The following is an 18,726-nucleotide window of genomic DNA, read 5'->3' as shown; positions in this document are numbered from 1 at the left end:
TAAGGGTCCGTCCAATGCGTAAGTGTTTACCGTTGTTTTTGGCTTTTTGCTAAACAAGCATTAGTTTAAGTTTAATTACTTGAAAGATCAACTAATAAATCCTGGAGCTACTTTGTACATTGTTTTCCAGAAAATATGAATGTTCATCATTCCTTATGGGTTTGATTGTAAAAACTAGTGAAAAGACATACCTTATGGGTTTGATTGTAAAAACTAGCGAAAAAGACAGTTGTTTCGATGAAGTTGAAGTAGAATTTTAATTGAATGGTAAATTTGCAGAAAAGTAGAAGTAAAATGCAATGAAGTTTAAAGAAACTTAAAGGTAAACTAGAACTTTGACACATGCGGTGCATGAGTCTAATTAGCTGTAATATGTAACAATAAAAAATAAAATACAAAAATTCTAAGAGCATTTTTAATAAGAGTATTATAGGGAATTTCATGAACTAATTATTCTATATTTGTTTATGTGCTTATTTTATATTTTATATATTTTTTAAATAATTTTGGAACCACATCGTTTTGTTTACTTATTAAAAAAAATTGCTGATAACTAAAGGTTAAAATATTGATGATAATTAAAGGTTAAAAAAAATTAAAGACACAATCAAGAACATAAACTTAAGTAGACATCCATAAATAAATAAAAATTGTGATTAATTCCGCCGTTCAAATTTATTGAAAACAGGGTTAACATATTAGGATTCATAAATTCTTTTATAATTGAAGCACATGTTTTAGCGGTTGAAATGTTTTATTGTAAGTAAGGGATGCAGGTTCGATTCCTATCGTAAACAAATTTGTATTTTTTTAATATAAAGCTGCAAATAAAAAGAGAGAGAAAATGAGAGGGGAAAAAATTTGGTTTAGTGTTAACTTATGTTAGCAAGCTTATAATATAAGAGATAAGAGATTATCGGTTTTTAATTGTTTAAATTGTGCAATGAAAATTGATGGTGCTTAATTGTCGTATGAAATCTTTCCTACGAAAGTTTATGGAGCTTAACACTTTGTGGACATAATTTAAATCACAATTGGTCTGCCAGTGCATATTTGTATCAATTGATCATCGGTTAATATTAAATCTGCAATGTTAAAATCAAAATAATGAATGTGATTAGTGATATGACCATGGTTGTATTTGGTTGTATTGCAAAAAAAAATTGATTTAGCAGAATTGAGTTTGATAATAACTTTCCAAATTACACGTGATAATAACTTTCCAAATCTCACATGATAATTATTCTCTAAATTTTTGATCCGGTAGAAAAAAAATCATTGATTAGGAAAGACATAAAAATATTTCGTGATGAATAATATAGTCAACAATAATTTTGATATGATATACTTTTAAAATTGATGGTGCTTATCAATTATTGCACATAATTTTAATCATAATTGGTATACTTGCCATAGTGGTTGGAAATATTGTCTTGCATTGAAGGGTTGCAGGTTTGAATCCTAGTCAAGACAAAATTGTATTATTTTTTAATAAAAATTTCAAAATAAAATGGAGGGAAAATAGAGAAAACAAATTAGGGTTTGCTTGTGTATAAAAGCTTATAATATAAAAGATTGCATTTGATTAAACTGACAAAAAAATCGGTAAACAGAAACCAAAATTTTTATTGTAGGGAAAAAAAGAAAATCCGGGGGGAAAAAGAAACATGGGGAGCCAGAAGAGTAGCTTTCCAAAAATAAAAGGTACACAGAACCGGTATATTGGGCTTTAGCCGATCTAGAACACAAAAAAACTTATATTTCAACTTCAGTTTTTTCTCATGGTCAATTAGATATTGTCATTTTAAGAGTTACACAAAATGACGAGTTAAAGATTTAGTTAACCAATTATGATAAAGAAGATATTAATCAAATGACTAATAAAAAAATTTCGATTAATGTCGTCATATTTTATAGAAATGATCTATGTTATAATATAGTTCAATTCAATCAAACGATTGATTTTTTAATACGATTATCCGGTAAAAAATTATCGGAGGTATATAATTTTAAGCTTGACACATTTGTATCATTTTTTTTCTTGAAGAAAAAATATTATTAGCAAACTAAGGAGAAACAATGAGGCTCTTATCTTTTTGTATAAGAGACCAAATACAGGGGGTGTAGTATTTAACCACTATCTATTGGGCTCGTGATCGGCCCATTTTGCTAACTCATGAGCAGCCTTGTTTGCAGCCCTAGGAACCCAGTTGATGTTGGCTTCAGGATTCATTTCGAGGAAGAGCTTGCACCGGCGAGTCACGCAACCCCATCCCTTTCGAATCATTGCTTTCTCTTTCACAGCTTTCACTATAATTTGAGAATCCAATTCAAAGATGACCTTGTTTTCTCCTAACTTTTCAATCCAGTCCATGGCGTCGTTGAGTCCCATCGCTTCTCCAGTTGCCGCGTCCGCTACCCCATTATGAACCCTAGTTGCAGCTCCAACGGCGCTTCCATCCGACCGTCTCAGAACCAACCCTGTTGACCAATGGCCATCACTGCTTAGGTGAGCATCCACATTGATCTTCAGGGTGCCCCTAAGCGGTGGACTCCAGCTAATGTTGTGGCTGCGACCAGTTGATTTTCCATTGGGGTTTTGGATTTGTGTCTCGGAGCTGTGTAATTGGTATTCGTGAAGTTGCTTCAGAGCTATGGAGCTGATGTCTTGTGGAGGTAAGGATTTTCCTTGAAAAACTAACATATTCCTTGCGTACCAAATTCCATATATAATTGCTGTAATTTGTTCTATGCACTCTTGGTTTGTTTTGTTGATCATAGAGTCCAGCCAATCATAGAAGTCTGTGTACTGGTTGGTGTTTAGGTTTAGAGTTAGGGGGGAGGCAAACCAAGTCCTTTTTGACCATTCACAACCTAAGAAAACATGATAAGTAGTCTCTGTGGTGTTTAGGCAACGAGGGCATAGGGGGTCACTTCTTATGCCTCTTTTGAAGAGGTTGCCTTTAACAGGTATGACATTTCTGATCACCCTCCAAGGGAGGTGAGTGTGCTTAGGAGGAACATTAAGCTTCCATAGTATATTCCATATCTTCTGAGAGTTGTTTGAGGATGAGGCATTCTGGAGGTTGCCCCATTCCTTGATGGCTTGATAGCCAGATTTTACAGAGTATTGACCATCTTGAGTGCCATCCCAAGTGAGGATATCCGGTTGGGTTTTATCTATGATAGGGATGTTAGTAATCATGTGAGCTTCATGGGGATAGAAAACTTGATTGATTATGCCTTCATTCCATTCGTTGCAGTCTGTGTCCATAAGTTCCCTAACTTTTTGAAGGTTTAGGTCATTTGGCTTGGGTCTACCCCTGTGGGAGTTTCCTTTTTGTTGTATCCAGTTGTCCTCCCAGATGTTGACATCTTGGCCAGACCCAATGGACCAGTAGCTACCTTTGATCAGGATCCATCTAGCCTGCATTATACTTCTCCAAGTATAACTCATAGATTGCTTGTGCTTTGCTTTTAAAAAATCTTCATTAGGATGATATTTTGCTTTTAGGACTTGGGCAACTAGTGAATTTTGATTGGTGATGAGCCTCCATCCTTGCTTGGCCAGGAGGGCCTCATTAAAAGCACCTAAATTTCTGAATCCTAATCCTCCCTCCTTTTTATGATTGCAGACCTTTGACCATTTGAGCCAGTGCAATTTTTTCTGGTCAGTAGTACTTCCCCACCAGAAGTTGCAAATCATTTTTTCTAGTTGATCACACACCCCTTTAGGGATAAGAAAACTGCTCATAAGATAAGTGGGGATGGCTTGGGCCACAGCTTTAATGAGAGTACCCCTTCCTGCAAAGGATAGATTTTTTTCCTTCCAGCCTTTGAGTTTCTTCCAGATTTTTTCCTTCATAAAGTTAAAGATCTGTTTTTTGGATCTTCCTTGAACAATAGGCATGCCAAGATACTTAGAGAAGTGATCAACAATTTGCATAGGTAGAATGTTTGCTACTTCCTGTTTTATGTTATTTGGAACACCCTTACTAAAAACCATTTCTGATTTGGTGAGATTTACCAGCTGCCCTGAAGCATTTTGGTATGCTTGGATTATTTGGTGGATGGTAGATACCTCTCCTTTAGATGCCCTGCAGAAAATTAAACTGTCATCAGCAAAGAAAAGATGGCTAATCTCAGGAGCCCCATGAGAGATTTTAACTCCATGGATTAGTTTTCATTTTGGGCTTTTGAGATTAGCCTAGATAACACATCTGCACATAGGATAAACAGATAGGGGGAGAGGGGGTCTCCCTGTCTGAGGCCCCTCTGAGGGATGAATTCTTTAGAGGGGTAGCCATTGATGAGGATAGAAAACTTGACAGAGGAGACACATTTCATGATGGTTTGGACCAAAGTGCTAGGGAACCCCATTATGGATAAGGTAGCTTCCAAAAAATCCCATTCAATTCTGTCATAAGCTTTGGCCATGTCTGTCTTGAGGCCAACAAAACCTGCTTTTCTTTTAGTGTGGGAGAGGTAATGGAATATTTCAGAGGCAATAAGGGTGTTGTCAGTGAAAAGTCTACCTTTTATAAAGACACTTTGGTTGGGGCTAATAATACCAGGGAGGATTGTTTTGATTCTATTTGCTATTGTTTTTGTAATAATCTTCAAAGTGACATTACAAAGGGATATGGGTCTGAAATCACTTGGGGCTGTTGGGTTGTTTATCTTAGGAATGAGGCAGATGTGGGTAGAGTTTAGGTGGCTGGGGTCCCCCTTATTGTTCAGGACATCAAGCACCATCTCTTTTATGTCCTCTCCAACGAGCTCCCAATAAGTATGGTAGAAGAGAGCAGGTAGGCCATCAGGGCCTAGTGCAGCCAGGGATTTCATGTCCTTTATGGCTTGAAACACTTCTTCTTTTGTAAACTCTTTATACATCTGTTGGTACATATCCTCATTTAATCTGTCAGCTACAACCTGAAACGTTTCAGATACTCTTTCAGTATCTTGTTTTGTATATAAGGCTTTGAAGTGGTCCACCAGCACTTTCTCAATACCATCCTCATCTTGATGTGTGTGGCCTTGTGAATCAGTGATTTTTTCAATTTTATTTTTATTTCTCCTAATATTTGCCTTCATATGGAAATACTTGGTGTTTTTATCACCATGCTGTAGCCAGAGTTCTCTAGATCTTTGCTTCCACCAGGTCTCTTCACATTCTAGAATGTTGTCTAGTTCTTGTTCCTTATCCTTTATCTGAGTAGAGAGGTCTTGGTCACCATTTTGTTCATTCAATATTTGTAGATCCTCCTGTAGAGATTTTATTCTTTTTGGAATGATACCAAAGATGTTATTGCCCCACTTTTGGAGAGAGGATAAGGTAGTGGTAAGCTTTTTGGATACATCCCCTCTGCTGGAGAGCCAAGTGTCTTTTACAATTTGATGGTGTTGTGGGTCCCTGGTCCATATTTGTTCATATCTTATAGGTTTAGGTCCTTTAGGTCTTGTTGTCTGACCTGCAATAGTATTAAAGACAAGTGAGATAGACATATAGTCAGATTTGTATCTAAGAAGGTGAGAGTTACAATGAGTTGGAAAAGAAGTTTTCCAAGCTGAGTTTGCAAGAAATCTGTCCAATCTAGCTTTAATTAAGTGTTGATTTTGTTGCTTGTTGGTCCAAGTAAAGATGTCTCCCTTGTATCCAAGGTCCTGTAAATCACAAAAGGTTAGGGTAGATCTAAAGAGAAAAGTGATGTTGTTGTCAATGGGATTTCCCCCAAATTTCTCAGTATCACTGATAATGAGATTTAAGTCTCCAAAAAGGAGCCAGCTACTATTGTAGTTAGCATTATGGAGGGACTTAATGAGATCACAAGTGAGGTTCTTGTGCTGGTGTTGGGGGTAACCATATATCCCTGTAGCTCTCCATTGTATAGAATTAGATAAATTTGTGACAAGCATATCAATATAGTTGAAATTCATATCCTTTATTTCTATATTGCAGGTACAATTATTCCATAACAGAATGAGGCCCCCAGATTTCCCATTGCCTTCAGTGATGATACAATCAACAGAGTAAATACTGTAAGTAACAGCAAAGTTATCTTTGAAATTTGGGGATATGTTGTGTAGCTTAGTTTCCATAAGAAAAATGATATCAGGCTTGTTTTTAGCAATGAGTTGCTTTAAGGCTCTCACTGTCCTGGGGTTGCCAAGTCCCTGACAGTTCCAAGATATGATTTTCATTGCTTCTGGCCAGCCTGTACTCCCAGGCCTGCCAATGATTGTATGTCCATGTTGCATCTACTGTTTGTGTTGGAGTCATATGCCATCTTCAATCTTTTGACTTGGTGGTTGTCTTCTATTGTAGATTTTCCAGTTTTATCTGTATTTTGGTTGTTTTCACTGTATTGCTGAAATTTTCTGTCCAAGACTAGTTGTTGATTGGTGTTTTTTGTATTTCCATTGAGGCATGTTTCCTGTTGTTCGTGCTCCTCCCTTGGTTTAGCTTGATTATTGTTCTTAGGTGTTTGGTTTTGTAACTTTATAGCAGCCAGTTGAGCTAGTAATGCTTCAGGGACAGGGGGGCTGTTTTTACCAAAATTTGGTGAGTGAGAGGGGTTGCTGTAGAATTTCCTATCTTTATCATCCATCTTCCTTCTTCCATATTGGACACATTTGTATCATTTGATCCTTACCCAATATATAATTTGATTCAATAATATTAATAATCACACACGACATTCTAGTGGTAGGCATTTAGTCGTTTTTTTTTTTTTTATAAGCCCTAATTAACATCAATTTAGTTTTGGGTTCAACTCCTTTAACTATTTCACGACGAGTTTTTCATCTCACCGCATCCCCTAATATTTAATGCAAGATCCGCCAATGCATGAAAAAACCTTATGTGATGAGTATTGAAATCTATGTACTTCAATTGTAAAAAAAAAGTACTTCAATTGTTGTCCAAAATATAATTGAAGTTCCAAGTCATCATAGTCATAAGGAGGAGCAACCATTTTATTTACGATCATGTATAATTTGGCAATGAACCACTTCTTTATTTTTTATTTAATGGCTAACAAAGATCGCCCATTTTTTTTGTGGTAATGACAAGAAAAGTTCAAATTCTTTAGTATTTCCTATAAATAGTATGCAAAAGAGTGAAACAGAATCACTACAACTACAAACCTCAAAAAATTTCATTTTTAACAATAAGTAACCCGTTTATCTAGCCTCATGTTTTTCTTACATAACCCAAAATTAGATTTTGATCTATTTGGTTTTGGAGTATAAATACCTATGAAACATTGTAATCAATATGAGGGCAATTTCTTCTATCTTTCTTGTTTTCAAGTGTCACCCAATAATAAAGGGTGTTCTTTCTTTCCATTTTGTTGGCCTTGGGGTTTAACTTCGATTTGAAGTTCAATCCCAATTTTCGGTCAACATCTTCCAATAAAGGAAAAAAGAACCGAAATAAATTTAAAAAAAATAAAAATGACGAGATCACTCAACATTTTCCTATTTTTTCTTTGTTTGGCAGTCATCACGCCTACATTGACTGCCAATGAATTAGAGCATGAGGAATTTTGGAAGGAAGAAAGACCTGAGTTTGATCAATATTGGGAGGAAAGGTCTGTAGAAGCAAAAGAATTCAATCACAAAGCTTATTTCCCTGATCCTTTTGCAGTCTCTGGCAACCTAACTGCTTCTATCACTGAGTGAGCACTTTGCTACTTTCACCATAGTTTAATGATTTGTTAAAATGCTTTTACACATACTTTCAATCATAACATAATATTTTTTCGAAAGCATTTGTAGAAATGTGTAAAATCAATAATATAAGATAAATTGAGAATTCTATGTTCTAAAAATAACAAAATGTGTTTGATGTTTTTACAAATAGAGTCATTGCTGGAAAGAACGCAAGAAGGAACCTAAGGGGAAACAAAGGGGGAGGACAATGTCTGGCCACAAACCCCATTGATAGATGCTGGAGGTGTGACCCAAATTGGGCTGATAACCGCCAAAAGCTAGCCGATTGTGTCCAAGGATTCGGCAGAAACACCCGTGGAGGTAAAGGCGGTCCAATCTACGTTGTCACCGATCCTTCTGACGATGAATTGATGGACCCCAAACCCGGCACACTCCGTTACGCAGTCACACGTAATGGACCCCTTTGGATCACATTCGCTCACAGCATGCTGATCACACTACAACAAGAACTTATCATGAGTAGTGATAAGACCATTGATGGTAGAGGAGTCGATGTTTTCATTGCCAATGGTGCTGGTATTACCATTCAATTTGTTAAGAATATTATCATCCATGGAATTAAGGTTTACGACATTCAAGTACGCGAAGGTGGTATGATTAGAGATTCTGAGACCCATTATGGTTTTAGGACTAAGAGTGATGGTGATGGTATTTCCATATTTGGTTCTAGTAATATTTGGATTGATCATGTTTCCATGAGAAATTGTACTGATGGTTTGATTGATGCAATCATGGGATCTACTGCTATTACCATTTCCAACGGTCACTTCACTGACCACAATGAGGTGATCAATTAATTAATTTGTTTCTCGCGCTTTCACTTGATCGACATTTTCATCAACCATAATTGGACCAGAAGATTTTTAGTTCCTTTTTTCTTCATCAACAATTTTCAGTGTGTTTTTTAATTTAACCTTGGTTTGTTTCTGTTCATTGAAGAATTAAGTTTCTTTGTTTTGGATTTTTGTGCAATGTAGGTGATGCTTTTTGGTGCTAATGACAATCATAAAGATGACAAGATCATGCAAATCACATTAGCATTCAACCACTTTGGAAAGAGATTAGTACAAAGGATGCCAAGGGCAAGATTTGGTTTTGTCCATTGTGTTAACAATGACTACACTCATTGGGAAATGTATGCCATTGGTGGTAGCTCGAACCCTACAATTATCAGTGAGGGTAACAGATTCATTGGCCCAGAAAACAAAATGGTAGGTAAAGACCTTATTAATTCTAAAGAAGTAACAAAGAGAGAATACACCGATGAAAGTATATGGAAAAGCTGGCAATGGAGATCAATCAACGATGAATTTTTGAACGGCGCTTACTTTATTCAATCTGGACCAGAGCTAAAGGACAGGCCATTTTCAAGGCAAGACATGATAACAGCTAAACCAGGAAGTTATGTTGGAAGACTTACACGATATGCCGGAAACCTACGATGCATTGTGGGTAAACCTTGTTAGTTATGGTCATTCAGTTATTGTTGCTCCTACTCATTGCTACAACAGTGGCATGTCAAAATATTTAAAAGAACGAAGAGCAATAATAGAATGTCCTAACATAAGAATGTCCTAACATAGTTTGCCAAATAGATTTTTTATTTCTTGTTAACTTTTCCTTCAATTTTCTAATAGAAAAGGATCAGTCAAGAAATCTTTATTTTAATGCCACATATGTGTACCAGAAAAGGAGTGCTCAATTTTATTTCCAATGAATTTTTTTAATTCTTTTTATCATTTTACTTTATTTTTTCTCATTCTTTCCTTTTAATAATTATATAGCAATAAAGAAAAATAAATACAATACAGATCAACCACAATATTGTACTTTTTAAAGATATTATTATACACATACAAATGCGATCCTGTTTTCAAATGAAATGAACTGGATGGTATTATGGCTTCCAAGAAACGCAGGAACATATATCTAAAATATCAACATATGTACATTAACTTGGTTTAACCAAATGCAAAGGGACTCTCTTGTTTCGTCAGACTCTACTTCTTGTTTAGAGTCTGACTTATCCAAAACACTCAGAAATTTTTAAAAGAAAACACAATTCAGCCATGCTTGTGTTTTTCTTACCTTCACAAAACACTTGAGTCAAGTAGATAGGCGCTACTTAACTACTACACCAAAAGCATTATTGTAATAAAGAATAACAGTTATATATATATATATATATATATATATATATATATATATATATATATATATATACACGATAATAAATAACAAAAAGATGTATATATACCTATTAAAAATTGAAAAATCTGGTGTTGCTATATTCACAATATGTTTCAAAATGGATCCACCCTTGTATAGAATGAATTACTCATCACATTATTTAGTTAAAAAAAATTAGGAAAATGGCTAACCTCAAACTTGGAAATAAAGTAAAGGAGAGAGAATACGTGAATTGTGCGCTCGTCGATTATAAAACCAAATTTCATGCATCATTATTCACATACTCCTCTGTCTCGTAATTAAATAAAGTTAAGTTTTTTTATGCTTATTTTTATAGATAAAGTAAGAGCGTCTATATATCATGTTATAAGTGGACATCCCAACTATGTTGGCACCCCCACCTATCCCCTTCCTCTATCTATTAGCTCATATGTATTATTAGAAATAGAAAAAAAAGATATATACATGGGAGGACTAGGCCTTATCCCAGAGAAAAAAAGAAAATGATACTAAATAGTACGATACTGAGGGATTCCAAGCATATCCCGCAAGAAGTCATCACGTAGCAAAGATGGTAATGACTCCCACCATTCCAAGTTGTTATAAGCATGATCCCGCAAGAAGTCATCACGTAGCAAAGATGGTAATGACTCCCACCAGTTCTAATTCTTGTTGTGTGCAATTTCTATAGCAATGATCAATGTCATGATCTCCGTATGAATGACAGAAAGGCCATGGTTTTCACTTAATTTCTGTGCAAGCAGCCCCTAAACTATTCTAGTATCCTGGTTTCCAATCCCGCGAAGATTCAAAAAAAAAAAATCTTCATAATTTTTTTATGCTTATTAAAAAAAAGCAAAATATAATAATTTAAAGTATAATATTTTATATTTTCCTTGAAATAAGTTTCATGAAAATATGTACAAACAATTTTTATTTGTTATAGATTAAGGAAAAAGAAGAGAGAAAATAAATTAAATGCATTTTGTGTTAAATTTTATGAGAATAAGTAAAAATAATTCTTGAAAATAATAAAAATCGATTATGTTTTCTTATAATTTGGACAAAAAAAAACAATTATTTTACTTATAAACTAGTATATTTGGACAAAAAAAAAGTAATCAAATTTTGACAAAGTTGATTAAAAATATTTTAGCTTAATTAAAAAAAATTGATTTATTAGTTATTTAAATCGTTCATCAGCAAAATCTTGTTCCTATACATAATAGTTATTTAAATTTTCGTCGGCAAAAATTTGTTCTCTGTATATAATAGTTAATACATATTTTGTAACAACCAATTTTAATTAATAATAATAGTGTTAATTAGAAACCCCATTTAGAGAAAAAGTCAAGAATATTGAATAGTAAGTGAATTATTTTAATGCTATCAAAAAAAAAAGTAAATTTGTTATGAACTATTCCTAGAGAATAAGAAGAATAACGAAGAAGAGATGAAAGAGAGAAAGAGAAGAGAGAATAGACTCATGTATTGTTCTATTCAAGGTGTATATCACATTGTATCATATGCTTTATCTATAGGACAATATATGGGCCAATGAATATGGGTCAAGACTAATGGACATCTACTAATATATTCATAACACTCCCCTTTAGATGTCCATTGAGGATATGCCTCATTAAAACCTTACTAGAGAAAAACCTATTGGGAAAAATTCTAGTGAAGGAAAAAGAGTACATAGTCTTTTGTGTGTGAACTGCCTCATTAAAAACCTTACCAGGAAAACCCAGTGGGATAAAACCATGGTGAAGGGAAAAAGAGTGCATAACATATTTATATCTCCCCCTGATAAATACAAATATATCTAAGAAGAAAAATGTCAAATAATCTTCAATATTAGTTGCTTCAAAGCTTTGATGATTGGTGATGACGTGTTGACAATCTTATATCTTCGTCATTATATTCTTCAAATTAGCAGTGTTTGTGATATGATCTTCATGTTGAATTGTAGCAAAAACCCTTTATAAGAAAAATCACAACCCCTTGTATCTGGTGAATAGCGTACTTCAAACAAATCACATTCTTGATCTATTTCATATAATGCTAAACTTTCCGCATCATTTTATTTCATGAGATTGTTATTATAGTTTGGTTCACATATCTCCATGGGTGATTGTACTTCCTCATGTAATGACCAAACAACTTGTTTGTGATCGGTACCCTTATAAGGATTAGACAAATAACCTGCATATCTAAACCAAAAATATATACTTGATGATATGTTGACAACAAATAATAGGTTAACAATGTATTTGTCCCCATTAGAACCAAAATGTGGTACTTCAGGACCAATTAGTTCTTCATCATTTACCCGAACTCTAAAATGGTATTTGTTTACATCGGTGATCTTACAAATCGTAACTGATTTTATCTTTCATATAAAATCATTTTAGAACCTTCTGTATATAAACTTCATGATTCACAAAATATTCTTCAAATACTTATTTTGTAAAAAATGACAATATCTCAAGCTCTTCAGGAGTCTCTTGATCATATTTTTATCATCGACATAAATCTTAAATATATCAAATTCATAGCCAAATATTTTCTTAAAATGAACAAATTATTGTCATATTCATATTTCTCACTTGAAAATATTCAACAGGAATATTATACAACATGCATATAGATGTTGCTCGAGTATATACAGAGACTTATTCATGTGTATTAAGTCATCTCTCCAATATATATGTGTCTTACGAAAAATTAAATCCTTCTGGGATTTTCATATAATCATCATTATCCAGTGAGCCAGTCAAATACGTTAAAACACATATTTCACATAAATTGAGTATTTCATATGCTACTCAACTTAATTAATTACAAAGAAGTTTTGGAATTCACTTTAGGTGAATATGCTTCTTGAAAATCAATGATAGACATTTATCAATATACTTGAATCACAATTCAAACTCTAAATATTTTATTTTCATTATTTTTCTCTTGAAAATTTATTCATATCAAATTATTTCCATCTGCAGATGGAATGGACTATTGGTCCAAAAACATTCCGCTTTGCAAAGCTAGTTTAATTTTGTATCAATCACGTCTATCTATTTAGTCAATCATTTCATTGTCTATAATCTTTAATAGACTTTGATTTATGATCCTCATTATTTCTTATCATATATAACGCTAAATTATATAAATAAACATCGTCAACGTTGATTTTCTTTCAGTTTCATCGTATTCCATTCATGACATAATTCGTCGAGATTTCTTTATTTTCATAAATTTCAGGTACCTGATAAGTTCTTATGGAACTAGAAAATTAATTATGTCAAATAATCTTTTCATATCCTCACTTGGGTCATCTTTCTTTTTAGCTCATTTTCTTATTTGAGGATTTTTATCTTTGGAACCGACTGACCTACCACGCTACAGGGTGGTTAAAATTCATTTGCAATATAAGATTGTCCAACAGGGACATCCATTTTGATTGGAGCATTAACAGCTGATAGTTGATTTCATAAATTTTGCAAATGATATATCTTTTGAACATCTGGTGCAATCTATTTTATATGAGGATCAAGATGAGATAATAATAATTATTTATTTCAAGTGATTCATTTGAACTTCTGGTTCATATTTTTCAGCTGCTTATTCCCTCCCCCTAATATTGGGAAAACTAATTCATCATCACTTGAATATTTTCCTTCTGGGCTATAAACAAGTCCCTAATTATTGGCTCAATATAATTTATTAGGGATGAAGAGTCATATCAAATATATTTTCCCAAGAGTGGTTATTGTCATTATCGCAAGTTGATCAGCAGGAGAAGGATGAATTGGAAAATCTATTATTTGGAGTGGTGTTGCAAGCGGGTTCAACGGATCGATGGCGTTGGATTCCTGAATCTACAGGAATGTTTAGCGTTAAGTCAGCGTATTGTCTAATGCAAAATCTTTATGAGCCGATTTCTATTGATTCTGATTTGCTGGAAGCCTTACTCACTATGTGGAAGAATGACATTCCATCAAAAGTGGGAGTCTTTGGTTGGCGTTTATTACTAGACAAGTTGCCTACTAGGGCAGCCCTCGCTTCTAAAGGTATTCTATCTAATCCTCATGATTTACCTTGTGTTTTCTGCTTTCAAGCGGTGGAGACCAGTCATCATCTTTTCTTTAGTTGCGGCAAGGCTATCGATTTATGGAAGCAAGTTTTTACATGGATGGGTGTTGAAGCATCACTTCAGGTTGGAGGTAGGCATCACTTTACATTTTTTGGGTCTCTTGTCAAATCCAAGAAAGGGGGGAAAGTGAAACATTTAATTTGGTTGGCGACAACTTGGTGCTTATGGCGTTTGAGAAATAACATTGTATTTAGAGGTGATTTTGCTGATTTTTCTGGTTTACTTGATCAAATTAAATTTGTCTCTTGGCTCTGGTTTAGTGGTAGAGCAGGGCGTAAATCAGGTTATTTGTATCACAATTGGTGTATGAATCCTCTTTGCTGTTTACGAAGCATTTGAGGTCTTCAATATCTTTCTTTGTATTGTAAGGATTGAGTACTCCTTGTACTCCTTATTAATACATTGTTTGCTTATCAAAAAAAAAAATATATTTTCCCAATATTCTTTAATAATTCATCGTATTGCATTATATTGGAGCAATTAGAACATACCAACACATCCAAAAATGCTTATATGAAAAATATTAGAGTATAAAACTAAACTTAATTGCAAGTTAAGGGGAAAACTTTCGTATAATAACTTATTGGCTTGAGCGAATCAATATCTCAACATATATATTTAAATGTTCCCAAAATATAAAATAGAACTTAGAAGTATTGATCTCATAAGTATCGATCATGTAATTAACTTTAGACGTCTAAAGAATGGATCTTCAAGTCCATTATTATTTTTGTTTGTATGAACATATTCTACAAGATGTTCGGTATAAATTTCAATTAACATATGATACTTATCAAATACTTTCTAGAATTATATATATATATATATATATATATATATATATAATGAGCTCTCAAAAATAATCTCACAAACTTTTGGTTATGAGTTGATAACTAACATACATGTGACCATTTAGTTGATGCATCAATTAAAATTATAGAAATTTAATTGGTCCACATGATCAGTGTATTGATTTATAAATATCACCTTATATATAAAATAAGAGATGCTCGTTTACTAAATTTATCAATTTTCTTCGGGAACTAGTAATACACAAAAAGTGTTAGATTGAATGAACTTCTGGCCATTCAATACATATCCATAGAAATTTTTCGCATCATAATAGACCAGAAATGACCCAACTGATCTTGCCAATGACAAAATTAATATGATTTATTTGTAAACTTCTGGTTTACTTGAACATGTGCTTAAGTTGCACTAATATCATAAGTACACCACAAACTAGAGACAAAAGTTGATAATATTTCTCGTAATATAGAGATATAATATCTCCGTCGTTTCTTGTTTCAATATGATATTCATTTATGTGAATATCCTTCGGTAACAAATTTCTTTAAGACTTAAAATATAAAATACATTAGCAAAGTGCAACTTTGTTTCTCGATATAACAATGCATTGACTCTTCTAGAGCCTTCAATAATTTTCGTACTACCAAATATAAAATTTAATTTTTTATGAATAGTAGAATCGATGAATATTTTCAAGCTAAACAAATATGTTTCTACAGAAAAATCTTTTCGGTGGAACACAATAAAAAATAGTAATAATTTATTTTTATGAGAATTAAAAGAGTAAAAATAAAGTATAACAAAATAATGTTTATGTGGATTTCAGTAGAATTAGAAATTAAAATATAGTAACAATTAAAAGATTTTAAAATTAAAATCAATCAATTGATTTAAATATGTAACCGAATAATTAAAATCAGTTTATGTTTGCAAAGAATAATTTGTTTTTTTTTTTAAGAGCAAAGAATAATCATTATTATGAGAGGAAAAAAAACGTATGAACCATGCATTCAATCATGAGTTTAATATATCAATAATATCCATCCAATGTATGTACAACAATGGATATACAAACCATTCTTGAACTTATTTTTTTTCAAAGTTGCTACTTCAAGAGCATATTCAAGAGACATAAATAATTCTTCTATTGATTTCCTTTAATTTTGGTCCATCTTATACCAAGATCAAATATATCATATAGATTGTAATCATGTTGTAAAATTTTATAAGTACGTTCTTCATGAACTTAACAATATATCTCTATCAACAATGGCTATAAAAAATTACAATTTTTCAATCCTTCTGGAATACTTGATATTAAATTTTTGCTTATTCAAGAACTATATCTTTAGGGATATTATATTAAAATATTAGTTCTTCAAGAATTATACCACCAATATTCATAAACATTGATTATGAAAAATTGTTCTTGAGCGATACTACAAGAAATGCTTTAATATTGAATTTTAAGTTCTTCAAGAACTATACAAATAATTTTTCATTAACAATGGTTCGGGTAAACATTAGTTCTTCAAGAACTATATCACAAGTGATCTTCATAATGATTAAGAATAATTTATTCCTTGTGCATTCAATTGGATTTTCCCTTTTTCATCTTTAATTCTTCGGGAACTAATTTGTCCACTTTTTACTCTTTGTTTTTTTTTCACTTCTAGTGAGAAGCCGAAATTTTAAAATTAACACGGCCATGACTATTACCAAGACCATGACGACAATTTTTTTTCCATGGTAATCGTGTGTTACTACATTCACTTCTGGGAATGGAGTAACGTCAGTGGATCGGATTTCATTCACTTCTGGGAATGATTTTTCATTCATTTATCATTGATATATACTATCATCAAATAATAAAATTAAGCAAATAATTAGATAAGCATAGTAAACACAGTCTAATAAAAGATAATTCCAATTATTTTTATTAATACTAATATAATGTAACGTACTAAAATTTTATAATGAAAATTAAATAGTAACATAATGAAATTAATAATAATTATAATGTAACATATGTTATGAATGAGATTAATTAGTAACTTATTGAAAATAAATTGGAATATTTTTTATGCTTTACATTACAGGTCCTTTATCTTATTTTTTTGTAACACTTTGGTCCTTTATTTTTTTTTTGTAACACTTTGGTCCTTTATCTTTTATTTGTAACACTTTAGTCTTTTATTTTTTTTATTTGTAACACTTTAGTTCCTTTTTTGTAACAGTTTGGTCCTTTATCTTTTTCTATTTGTAACATTGTGGTCCTTTATTTTTTATAAATAAATAAGACAAGGACCAAAGTGTTACAAAAAAAGAAAGATAAAGGACCAAATTGTTACAAAAAAAAGATAAAGGACCAAAGTGTTACAAAAAAATAAGATAAAGGATCTTTAGTGTAATTTTGCCTATCAAATTATTATTATTATTATTTATTTATTTATTTATTTATTTTTAATCAACATTATATGCATAGATTATACACTAGTATTATTATAGTTATTATTATTATAACGATAAATAAAAATAAATTCAATAAAAATTATAAATAGCCAAAACTCTAAAAAAAATGATAAAGCTATCCTTCAGGGATGCATGTATATGTATATTGAATTCTTATGGGATTCATAAGAAATAATTCATAGGAAGTTCTTCGAGAACTATATAACATCGTTATAATGTAAAAATAATCATTTATGTAATTCTTCAGGAATGCATACAACATCGAATTCTTTAGGAACTGTATAACATATATTATAATTTAAGAGGAATATATATTGGTGCAATCCTTCAGGGATGCAAATAGATTGAATTCTTATGGAATTCAAAATGAATAAAATAATATTATATAAAAATTTGCAATCCTTCAGAGATGCATAAATATATTGAATTATTCAAGAGTTCTTTAAAAATTCTATAAATATAATAGATCTTATCAATTATTTTTTACATCCTTCAGGGATGTGTCCCAATTGAATTCATCAAGATTTCATGGAGAACAAAATTTGGATTTTTAAGTTCTTTAAGAACTATATAATAGATCAAATCAGTTATTTTTTCAATCCTTCGGGGATTGATATTTTAGAAGCATTGTCTTATGAATCTTCAGGATTCATATTTTAAAATTTCATCACACTATGAATCTTCAGGATTCATATTTTAAAAATTTCACTACGATGCTTCTGGATCGTAGGCTGCGAATCAATATAAAAAAAAAACGAAAAAATAGAATAAAAAAATACAAGAAATAAAATTATCACCTCCCATGGTTGCTATACCTTTCTTGAGAAGGGAGAAAGACTATCGTGCTGATAACGTGTTATGAACTATTCCTAGAGAATAAGAAGAATAAAGAAGAAGAGATGAAGGAGAGAAAGAGAAGAGAGAATAGACTCTTGTATTGTTCTATTCAAGGTGTATATCACATTGTATCATATGCTCTATTTATAGGACAATATATGGGCCAATGAATATGGGCCAAGACTAATGGACATCTACTAATATATTCATTACAGAATTATTTTAATGAATATGGCATATTAGTAATAAAATGGAAGTTGAAGGACTTTTGGTAGATGAGCCATTTAGTTATTCAATCAACGTGAACCTCTCTTTCTTAGCTAGCAACCCAAGTTCCTACTCCTTTAATCCTTCAAAAGAAAAACCAATGCATGTTAGCCATTTTCAATATCACCCAAGGAAGACCCAATTTCAGTTCTAGTTCCTTCTCTCCCTCACTTCTGTACGAGAATCCCAAACTAAATCCTTAAATTCATGTTGTTCAAATTCTTCCTTGCATGCACAAATTTCTTATGGGTTTGAGCTTTTAG

The 18,726-nt window shown here is 32.2% G+C and overlaps 2 protein-coding genes across 2 annotated transcripts; both read left to right on the top strand.

The window, feature by feature from the left end:
- Positions 1 to 7,276: 7,276 nt before the first annotated feature.
- LOC123897118 (pectate lyase-like) lies at positions 7,277 to 9,554 on the top strand. Its single transcript, XM_045947608.1, has 3 exons — positions 7,277 to 7,679; positions 7,865 to 8,519; positions 8,712 to 9,554. The coding sequence occupies exons 1-3, from the start codon at positions 7,456 to 7,458 to the stop codon at positions 9,198 to 9,200; spliced, it is 1,368 nt and encodes a 455-aa protein (XP_045803564.1). The 5' UTR covers positions 7,277 to 7,455; the 3' UTR covers positions 9,201 to 9,554.
- A 4,256-nt stretch (positions 9,555 to 13,810) lies between these two features.
- On the top strand, positions 13,811 to 14,416 carry LOC123895887. The gene has a single exon (XM_045946356.1). It carries the CDS (start codon positions 13,811 to 13,813, stop codon positions 14,414 to 14,416), a length of 606 nt encoding a protein of 201 aa, XP_045802312.1.
- Positions 14,417 to 18,726: the final 4,310 nt, after the last annotated feature.

The sequence above is a fragment of the Trifolium pratense genome, linkage group LG7 (assembly GCF_020283565.1).
Source record: "Trifolium pratense cultivar HEN17-A07 linkage group LG7, ARS_RC_1.1, whole genome shotgun sequence".
Lineage (NCBI taxonomy): Eukaryota > Viridiplantae > Streptophyta > Magnoliopsida > Fabales > Fabaceae > Trifolium > Trifolium pratense.
The sequence above is the reverse complement of the archived record's forward strand: the minus strand, read 5'-3'. Positions and strand labels throughout refer to the sequence as shown.